Source organism: Sceloporus occidentalis, unplaced genomic scaffold, assembly GCF_023333645.1.
Source record: "Sceloporus occidentalis isolate IW3139 unplaced genomic scaffold, rSceOcc1.0.p SCAF_55, whole genome shotgun sequence".
In the NCBI taxonomy this organism is placed as follows: domain Eukaryota; kingdom Metazoa; phylum Chordata; class Lepidosauria; order Squamata; family Phrynosomatidae; genus Sceloporus; species Sceloporus occidentalis.
The window spans coordinates 5,345,070-5,355,787 of NW_028317035.1; the positions used below are offsets into that span (position 1 = coordinate 5,345,070).

Genomic DNA, 10,718 nt, shown 5'->3' on the forward strand with positions numbered 1-10,718 from the left:
ATTTATTGATTCACGGGAGGAGGATACCATCTTGCCTCTTTACAAGTCAATGGTAAGACCTCAACTTAAATGCGCGGCACAATTTTGGGCACTGGTCCTTAAAAAAGATAGCAAAGGCTATCCTCACTTTCTTTCAAGAAGTATATAGATGCACTTGCATGATCATGCATGAATTCTCCCTCAAGCTACATCGGTCACTGATTATGTATATAGAGTTTGTCTGAAACCTTTTGCTCTACACAATACATGTTGTAGTAGACTCAAAGCAACAGAGATATTTGTGGACTAGTACTGGTCCCAGTGGCGTTTTTAAGCAGATTGAAACACAACCTTTTAGTTTTTAAAATGGAAATAGCACGTATCAGGAATGTGACTACTAAGAGCTTTGTAAACTGGATCTACAGACAGTTTTTAAGACTGTTTGGTCAGACTCACGGTCAGATGTTAAGACACAGACTCAGATTAGTTCAATCATTTAGACAGTCTCGCTGCTAATTAACATCTTCCTCCCCAGCGTATCTTCCTCACAGGACAGTTGTCAGCACTGGTCTTAGCTTTCCTTTTCCGCTGGTATCTGCCGCCTTCAACATGTGGCTCAAACCTCAGACACACCATGGCCTTGCTCCTTGGCATCTGTTTGTCACTCTACTGCTTTGGATGGTAAGAAGCAATGAAGAACACTTTTCTCTTTTTTTTAGTAATTAGGGGTCATAAATCCATAAAACAATATTTTGCAATTAAATTGTCACTCCCCAAAATTTATACACATATTCTATTTATTAATTTGTGGAATATCATTCATCTTATTTCCAGGTCATAGGTGCAACAACCTTTCCCTACTATCCCAAGTTTAGAAACTGCAAAATAAGGTTGTCAGACTATTGTTTCTGACGCAAAATGTCATATGTTTAGACTGATAATATTTTGCTTAGGCTTAATCACTCAGCCAAGAGTGGTCCCTAGTTATCCCAAGTTGTGATAGTTACTGACACCTCTAACACCTCTGGTATTGTCAAACCCAACTATCTAACCAGGTTTACTTGGCACCCTGAAACACGCGAGATAAATCAGTGGATGTTGGAAATTCTTAATCTTCAGTAATGTTTCCACCGACCCTGGTGGCATTTCTTTTCAGCAGGCAAGTTGGGTGAAAGTTAGTGAATTGAGCCACAAGCCCTAGAGATGCACTCAACATCTAATGTAATTCATGACAGTTGTAATATGAAAGGAGATTTCAGAATTCTAAAACATTGACAGAAATAGTTTTCTAGTAAAGGCTAATGTTGACATTTTCCTCTAGCAACAAAACTATTGCGGAGAGTGTGTGTATGGCCTGGGAAACTGCATTCTACAACTCTTATTGGACCCAGTTCGCTCTTTTAACTCCATCCCAATGTCTTATCTCTCTTAGCTGTTATGTCTCCTTGTTCCAGGCTTGCATTATTTTTACTTGGAGAGGTGGTCCTTGGATATCTTCTACTTCTCTTTGCTGATCCAAGGAGAGTTCATGTGTGAGTATAACAAATTAGCCCATTACTGGTTTAATGCATTACTGTGACCAGAGTTGGTACTCAGTGCTTGTCTTCACAGGTACACTCTGCTGCTGACTATGGGATACCTGACAATATTCCACATCAGAAGATTTGTATACCCTGCAGAGGATGAATTGGACTTCACTGTGTAAGGAGATCTGTGTATAAAATAAACTTACAGTGACTGTAAATAATGTAATCCATTTTTTGAATAGCTAGTAAATGTTAAAATGCAAGCACCTCTGTTGCTTAACTTTGTTATCTTAATATATAATGTTAATATTGTATAATATGGGAATGTTCTAGAATACTACTGTTTGGCAGTTGAAATTATCCCTATAAAGTTTTTTTCAATAACAAAAGTTGACTATTAAGTCCACTTTCAATCTAATTAAGCCCGAGGATTGACAAAAGGTCCACAGATGGACACCAAGGCTTGTGGATGTCATTGGACTATATGAGGAATTTAGCAAGATATACTTGAAGCCTTGAGATGTCTGCTCCTAGGTTTTTATAAGGTATGAAAGCAACTTTGAATAAATAAGGGCCTTACACACAGCTTCAGTATAGTCTTTGTGATTTTTCATTCTTATGGACTGAAATTCTAGTCTCTGGCTTTGTCCTCCAGTTGGGCTTATTCTCATATATTTAGATTTTCATTTAGTTGAGCCACCTATTTGTTTATCATCACTGGCTTATTTGTTATGAGACTTTGCTGTCCTTTTAAATTCAGTAACTTATATAAATTTGTTTCTCATTCTCTCCTGTAGGCCTCTCATGATGTTGACCCAGAAAATCAGCAGAGTGGCCTTCGAATTTCATGATGGTAAAGCAGCTCAGCTATGGGGCCATAGAGAGTTGGAATATGGAAAATGAAAGGCTTTATTGCAGAATGTGGCATATAAAGCATACCATTTTATGCAAACATCCACTCAAATAGGACAATAAATTATTCTGTGATGTTCCACAGTAAATGCAATTAAGTATGTGATAATGAGAGTTCCTTTTGTTCCATTCAACTACTATTATGAATAATATGAAAAGGAAACAGTGCCAAAATAGTTGATAAGGAGGATGTCTTTCATCTTCATCTATGTAAAACTATTGTATGTGGAATTCAAAAAGGTGAATTAGTGGTTATGCAGTGAAAGGAAAGACAGTGGACAAAAAGGTGTTTACTTCTGATAAATCCTCAGTTATGCAGGTCAGTATATTTAATAAACCCACAAATATAAAAAAAAAAAATAATCCACGTTACCCATTCAGAGAATTAATTTAAACTACTTGGCATGGTATCTATATACTTTTTCCAGGGGAGATGGTGGGGCAAAATGGATCAAAGTGATACGTGATAAGCAGCACTTATGAGTTCTCATTCCTACTGTTGCACCTGATTGCTTCTGTACATCCCGAAAAAATCCTGCAAGTTCATTAGACAGAATATATTCTTCTTTGGCAAAAAAACTTTCTGGAAACCTTGAGGTAGATGTGGTGTAGGTAGTCTAATTTAGTGCTGAATTACAAATTATGCCGATTATGCATACCCCCTTGCAATTACTGTGTGAGATGCAGAATGCTGTTGTAATATGCAATAACAGTCAGGTTTGAAAATTAATGATATATTGTGTTACAGGTACTGTCCGGACAGATCAATCCCTTAGCCCCTCACAAAGACATCTTGCTATCAGGTAAGTTTATTTTCCTCTTCTTGCCCCTTTCCTCTTTCTTTCCTAGGCTCTAATACTCTTATTTCTCTGCCTCCAGGTCATACCCACCGATTCTCACCTACTTCAGTTATACTTTGGGATTCCTGGGTCTCTTGGCTGGTCCTGTTTGCTCATTTAATGATTATCAGATATTCATTCAAGGGGCTGAAAAATGGAAGAACCCAGGGGTATGTAGCATACTTTTATTTTATTAGACACCTGGCCATGTTCACAAACCTGGGCCCTTTAGGATAGCCTATTGCTGTTTACAGAAAATGAATTCCTGAGGACAGTGACATTCACTGCTAAAGAAAGGCTCAAATGTCATTTTCTGGGACCATTCTTCCTAATCTACCCTGCATACCAGTGGGAGGTGAACTGGGAGTTCCTGATATCTAGTGTGAGGGAGTTGGCAATCTATCTACTCACCTGTGTGTTATATCCTGGTACAAAAAAAGAAGGTTGGGGGGGGGGGGAAATTATATATATATATATATATATATATATATATATATATATATATATATATATTGGCACCCTTGATAAATATGACCTTTTCTTAAAAAATACACAAAAAGTACTCTGCACTCATGGATATCAAAACAAAATGCCCAGGTCCTCTGGTAGAAAAACAGCCTCAAAGCATTAAAGAGCCACCACCATGAGGTACGTTTCCATATGGCTACCTCTCTGTGTGCACCAAACCCACCTCTGGTGCTTATTGCCAAAAAGTTCTATTTTGGTTTCATCTGACCATAGAACCCGATCTAGTTGGGTTCCAGTAGTTGAGTTTGTTTTTGGATGAGAGTAGAAGCTTTTTCTTGAAACGCTTCCAAACAACTTCTGGTGATGTAGATGATGTTGGATTGTCATTTTGGAGACTTTCTGACCCAGAAGAAACTAACCTCTGCAATTCTCCTGCTGTGATCCTTGGACATTTTTTGCCACTCAAAACATCCTCTTCACAGTGAGTTGAGACAGTATAGAAACACTTCCTCTTCAAGGTGGATTCATAAGATTTCCAGTTGGCTGGAACCTCTTAATTATTTTCCTGATGGAGGAAATGGGCATTTTCAATGGGTTTGCTTTTTTCTTATACCCATTTTCCATTTTGTGAAGCTCAACAATCTTTTACCACACATCACAGCTGTATTCCTTTGTCTTACCCATTGTGATGAATGACTAAGGGAATTTGGCCTATATGTTACATAATATTTATACCCCGTGAAACAGGAAGGCATGGTTGAACAATTTCCTGTTCCTAGTCACAAAGGTGTACTAAAAAAAATGTAAAATACCAATGGTGATATATTTTAAATATATTTTTTCTCCTATGAATTCATAAGGGTGCCAATAATTGCACCACACGTATGTTTAACATTTTTTATTTTTTTTTATGTTTTGTGTCTTCAATGGTTTGATATCCATGAGAGCAGAGTGTTTTTGTGTATTTGTTGAAGAAAAGATCAAAGGGTTAAACAATAAAGACAATTTTTCACACCCTTCTTTGCTCACATTTACCATGGGTTCCAATATTAGTAGTATATACACACTATATGAAGGGGTAAAACTACAAACCACAGGGCCCTGTTGTGTAAATTGCCCTGGGACCCCAACTTCACCAAGCAACATGTTTCACAGTGCCACCTTTGCCCTAAACAGCTTGTGGGAGACACCATTGACCCAAACAGCCTGCCTGTGCCATCTTTCCCCCAGTTTGTCATACCCCTTAAACAGCTTGTCTGTGCCATCATTGCCCCCAAACATCTTTTCTGTGCCTTCCTTGCCCCTTGCCCCCAACTGGTCCAGGTCAGAAGGGCCCTTTCTGAACAATTTTAAACTGATACGAGAAGACAGGAACAAGTGGTTACAGGGGCCGCCCCGGCCCCCCTAGAGAGACAGGACCCATTGAAGGTGTAACTGCTGCGACCCCTGTAGTTATGCCACTGACTATATGGACAAAAGTATTGGGACACCTGACCATTACACCAACAGGGACTTTTATGACATTGCAATCTAAATACATTATTATGAAGTTGTGGTCCTCCCTTTGCAGCTATAACAGCGTCCACTCTTCTGGAAAGGCTTTCACAAGATTTTGAGTTTTTGCTGATCTCACAAATGCTATACTGGATGAATGGGCAAAACACTACAAAAGCTTCTGGAAAGCCTTCACAGAAGAGTGGAAGCTGTTATAGTATATATATAATGTGTATGTATTTAGAATGTGATATCATAAAAGCCCCTGTTGGTGTAATGGTCAGGAATTCCAATATTTGTCCATATAGTGTATATATTTATGTAAAAAAACAACTGAAATGACAGCATCAATATTATAATGTCAGTATTCGGGAGACTGGTTTATATTGCCCTGGAGGTTACAATAAACAAATAATATTAGACAATAGTGGTTCTGTATAAGAACAATTCTGGTCATGAAAACAGCGCAATCAGCAGGAGCATACCATTTGTTGTTATGGTGGTTGCCCAACATTTACCTGTTTGTAACAAGATTGCTATGTACACAGAAAGAATAACATTATTTAACTTATTGATATACTACAAACTATGTATGAGTTATGTTGTTTTTTTGTTTTGTTTATTCATCGCTGTGGTAATTTCAGCTGCTGTGCTTAGCATTGTTATCATTTCGTAATATTGTCCTTGAGTTCTTTTTCCTAATGCTTATTCAATTTTATATTGAAAATATTTCTAACTTGTTAAATAATTAAGTTAAAGGCATCTGAGTGATCACCCTAGTAATGTGCACCAACCCAAGACTTGCCATTGCTTTGAATCTTGAAGCAGGCTACAATCTATCCACCTGTTGGTGTATACAAGTTTAAAACGTATTATTCTGTATTAAGCATGCTATGTATAGAAGAAGCAATTCAAAATAATTAAGTCTTATTTTCAGTTTTAGTGATTTAATATGACCAGCACTGATTCTTTCAGAATAGAAGTGTGCAACAATTCAAAGGCATATAAGCATTTACGTCATCTTGACATACTGTATGTGCCTGTGCTATCTAAAATACATGTGAAACAGTATTCCAAATGTATTTGCGTGTTATGTATTGCACTCTGTGAGTGACATTTCGCATGTGTCCAATAAAACCTTTACGCACACTGTACATTATCAGCTTACACTTCCCTACTTGTGTTTTTCTTGTTAACCTTTTTTATTTTCCTTTTTGCAACAGAAACTTGCTACAGGAAAACACATGTATTGCTCAAATATCCGACATCTGTTTTGTGCAACATGTATTGTAATCCAGGAAGCTAGCATAGTCCAATATAACCTAATGTATGCAGCATATAGTTCCTTCTGCCGATATAGCACCACACGTTGCAGTCTAAACCAGCTCATGCCAATTGTGCAGTTTAAAAGATTGAAGAAAGCACATATTTTACGTTTTTTTGTCAACTATATATTATTCTATGGCAAATAATTGCCAAAAATGATATGATTATTTTTAAACTAACATATGCGTAGAGGACCAAATTTACATTTCAGATTTGCTTGTGCCAAAATACTATCAGGTCTACATTCTAATTTTTAAAAAAAGTTAATTTTAAAGACATTGGGTTTATTTATATAGAGATAAAATGATAAAAGTGGAGCAAATCAACAGCAGAGGTCCAAAGTCTCCCAGAGATGCATGCAAGAATATCCCTGATGCACGATCTCTTTAAATGTCTCTCTGCCGTCTGTGTCCACATTTTCACAGCTCCACTTCTTCTCTTGTCTCTTCTTGTTCTTCTGTCTTCTTTCTTCGCCCGCTTCTACCCTGTATCAGCTCAGTTAACCAGGCCTCTCAAAGGTTCAGAGCCTCCGTGCACATCCTCTCTCCCAATTGTTGGAACATGAGAGAGGCCCCATGGAGCGTGCGTTGGGTCCGGCCTTTTGAAGAAGTACCCCAGGAGGCCAGAATATTGTAGACAGCGGAAAGCAAAAAACTTTTCTGTACTTGTTTTTCTCAGGGAATCTGTCTGCATTATTCTGGCGTCTTTGAGTACTTCCACAAAACGGTGACGCCACGGTGTGCGCCACGGGGATAGCCTCTTCCCCTTCCTGCAATCAGGGGAGAGGGTGGGCACAGAGGCTCCGCCCTTTTGAAGAAACTTTCCAGGAAGCCTGGTTAACGCCAGCTGATACCAGGGAAGTGCAGATAAAGACAGAGGAACAAGAAGAGACAAGAGAAGAAGCGGAGCTGTAAAAAAAAGGAGACATGGACACCCAATTGGTCAGCGGAGAAGGTAGGGAGAAATTGAGAGAGTGAGTAAGGATGTACAAGAGACAGCGTGAGAGTGAAAAGGCAAATAAATGCAAACAAAAATTCAGAGCTCTCTGTCCAATTTTGTTCACTTCTTTGGGGGTACCTTTCTCGCTTTTGTACTTTCGTGCGAATTAACAAAATTGGAGCAGTGCATTTCTAACAGTTTTAAAACACAAGGAATATTATTTTATGAAGTAACAAACAAACAAATTTTAAAAATACACATAATCAGGCAAAACATACACATAACCATATTGTAGCATAGAAACGTAGTATTTCTGTTATATGCAAATTTGGACACAACCGTGTCCTTTGCCATTTTTGACAGCGTTTAAGTCTTTCCAGCTTCTAGGTTCTTCACCACCAGACCCCTTACAAATCTCCCTGAAGCCCATTTTTTAAACTTGGGACCTCTGCAACAGGAACATTCCATTGGTTGCTATATTGATTGCACAACTTACCAACGTACATTAACAGAAGGAGAGCATAATATTACATTGTTTTTTTACTCTGAGTCGTCTTTGTCGTTCCATCAGGCTGCAGTGTGCAAGAAATTGTGTCTCTGCTCTTTCCTCCTGGCAGCTCATCTAATGCTGTCAAAACGCTTCATACTATCAGATGACCCACACCACTCTCTGATTGATCACTATTTCTATCTGTATCTGGCTGCATTTTCCAGGAGACCCAAGTACTATTTTGCCTGGACTCTAGGTGAGATTTCATGAACTGTTGACTAAAGTTTTCTACAGAATGGAAAAAGTTTTAAAAAGAATCATAAACAAAATCCTTAAAATTTGAATTGTGTTATTCACTGTTAGTATAATAATTAAAATTTTGAAAAACTGGATGAGTTAAATCTCCAAAGCAATAATAGGAGAGCTACAGATTAGTCTTCTTGATCAATTGCTCAGACATAGAATCTTGGAACTCAAGTACCAAGACTATTGAGTCTGAGCTCCCTAGAACTTCTGCACTAGCAATTTGTAAAAAATAAATAAATGTGATCATCAGAATACTGATAAATGTGACACTGAAGAGGAAGGAAATTAGTTTTACATGATAATGATTTTCAAAGTAGCCTGCAAGGAAAGTAGTGATGCTCTGGGACTGAGCTTTTCCAGTATTGGTCTTTCAATGTCTCAGGAAGAGTAGGGTGCTAGCAGTTCTTCACAAGTAGATACATCAGTTCCTGACAGGTACCCATGTAAAAAATATTGGGGATACTTGGGGATCAGTGTTAAAGGCAAAAAGAAATTATAAATATCTCTTATAATTATATAGTATGGGTTTTGACAGTAAAATACATATTTATATGTTGATTCTCTTTTTGTGAGCAGCAGATGCCATAAACAATGCTGCTGGCTTTGGATTTAATGGGTTTTCTGAAGATGGAACAGAAAAATGGGACCGCTTGTCCAATCTTGATATAATGAAAATTGAGGTGAGGTATCCATATTTAAACATGAAATGGAAATATTCCTTAATTTTTAACACTTTTTTTCTCCTTACTCGCTTTTACAGACAGCTTCCAGTTTCAAGACATTTATTGACAATTGGAACATACAAACTGCAGTCTGGTTAAAAGAGTTAAGTATAAATTACGGGGACATGTTCACGGTACTTGAAATGGAATACACTTTGTCTTATGTGTCAATATATGTTTGTTCATTTTTCAGATGACCATTTGCTTTACCTAATGATTGTGCTATGCCACATATTTAAGTTTCTGACAACCCTAGGCAGAGAAAGTAACATTTCTGAAGGCTTTGTATTCAGGGAAAAGGTGTATGAGCAAAAGGAAACCAAAAATAATTGCCAATGGATGCGGTAAAATACCAACAGATGGTCCTCCTATGTGACCTCTAGAGTCCTCCTTATGGAAAATCAGGCCATAATTTATACCCAACTGTAGAGCAGATTTAACCTTTCAATATCCCATAGGAATGTCTGGGGTGTGTGACCAAAGCAGATTGAAAACACCTCTATTCGGTATGGTGCTACCATGTTGTGTTTCTTTCCTGAAATGCCCTTTTAACACATCTTTCTTTCATAGGGTTTGCTATGACCGAAGCCCATATAACCCACTACTGACCACTTTCGCATTGTCGGCAGTCTGGCATGGAGTACATCCAGGATACTACCTCACTTTCCTCACAGCTGTTCCCATTACTTTAGCTGCTCGCAGGGTGAGCCGGGCTTAGAATAAGCAGTTAGAGGGAGTGAAACAGGCTTGTTGGCAGAAGCAATGGACAATGTTCATTATTCTATTTTTGCTTAGTCACATAAGCAAGAGACATGGGCATAAACATTGCTTTCACAATATAGTATGTCCTTTGTGTCCTCTCCCCCTAACTCTTCAGCCTTAGTGACTTCCAAACAATGACCTGCATGAAACATCACTTAAAAAAAACACCTCCCAAGCAACAGGAAAAAAAGTTAGCTGACCTGTTCTGAAAATGTCTTTCATGAAGACAGTCAACTTGATACACACATCCTGCTTTCGTGATACTTGGAGAGAAATTAGGCAGACATTTTATGGCTCATTAGGTGGAAAATAGACTTCTGATGTAGTAAAGAGGATGAAACCTGTTTTAGTAAACTGGGAGAGGAAAGGTTGGGGGGTGGTTGGGGGTGCCATACAGGTTTTATTTCCATTACAGCAGGCGTGTGAGGGAAGGATAACTTTTATGTTGGTAACCCTTTATGATCCTGTCCCAGGTGAGGAGCAATATACGACCATGGTTTCAAGCAACAGCATTAAGCAGGGCGGTGTATGGTTTTGGGACCTGGCTGTGTACACAGGTAGCGATGAGTTACACTGTGGCACCCTTCCTATTGCTGGAGCTTGGACAATCACTGCAGCTATACAGGTAAGACTGGGGTCAGGGGACATTCGAAATAAATTAAAAAAAAAAAAGAGAATGTTCAGCAAGAACGGTAATTAAAAAAAAAAAAAGCAGAAAAAAACACCAGACCTAACCAGAGTACTGGATGATTACTGTCTAGTGGATGAGTACTAGATGGTGGCTGTTAATCCCTTTTCAAATTGTTCTTCTAGGTCTGTACGATTTTCTTTCCACATCCTCCCAATTCTGGTGCTTCTAATTCTCCCAAAAAACAAGACATTTCACAGTAAAGTTGAAGGATTCACTAAACCAGAGTGTGACCGGAACTATAATCATCTAAAGAAGGAATCCTGA

The 10,718-nt window shown here is 38.3% G+C and overlaps 1 protein-coding gene across 1 annotated transcript in view; it reads left to right on the forward strand.

Moving 5' to 3' along the window:
* LOC149287973 (membrane-bound glycerophospholipid O-acyltransferase 2-like) overlaps positions 1-10,718 on the forward strand; it is a 30,264-nt gene extending 19,546 nt beyond the window's left edge. Inside the window, exons 3-12 of the mRNA XM_089492304.1 lie at positions 531-660; positions 2,303-2,358; positions 3,166-3,220; positions 3,297-3,426; positions 6,442-6,502; positions 8,101-8,229; positions 8,856-8,964; positions 9,572-9,704; positions 10,237-10,388; positions 10,577-10,718. Of these exons, the coding sequence (XP_089348430.1) occupies positions 531-660; positions 2,303-2,358; positions 3,166-3,220; positions 3,297-3,426; positions 6,442-6,502; positions 8,101-8,229; positions 8,856-8,964; positions 9,572-9,704; positions 10,237-10,388; positions 10,577-10,718 (1,097 nt within the window). The remainder of the gene's footprint in view (positions 1-530; positions 661-2,302; positions 2,359-3,165; positions 3,221-3,296; positions 3,427-6,441; positions 6,503-8,100; positions 8,230-8,855; positions 8,965-9,571; positions 9,705-10,236; positions 10,389-10,576) is intronic.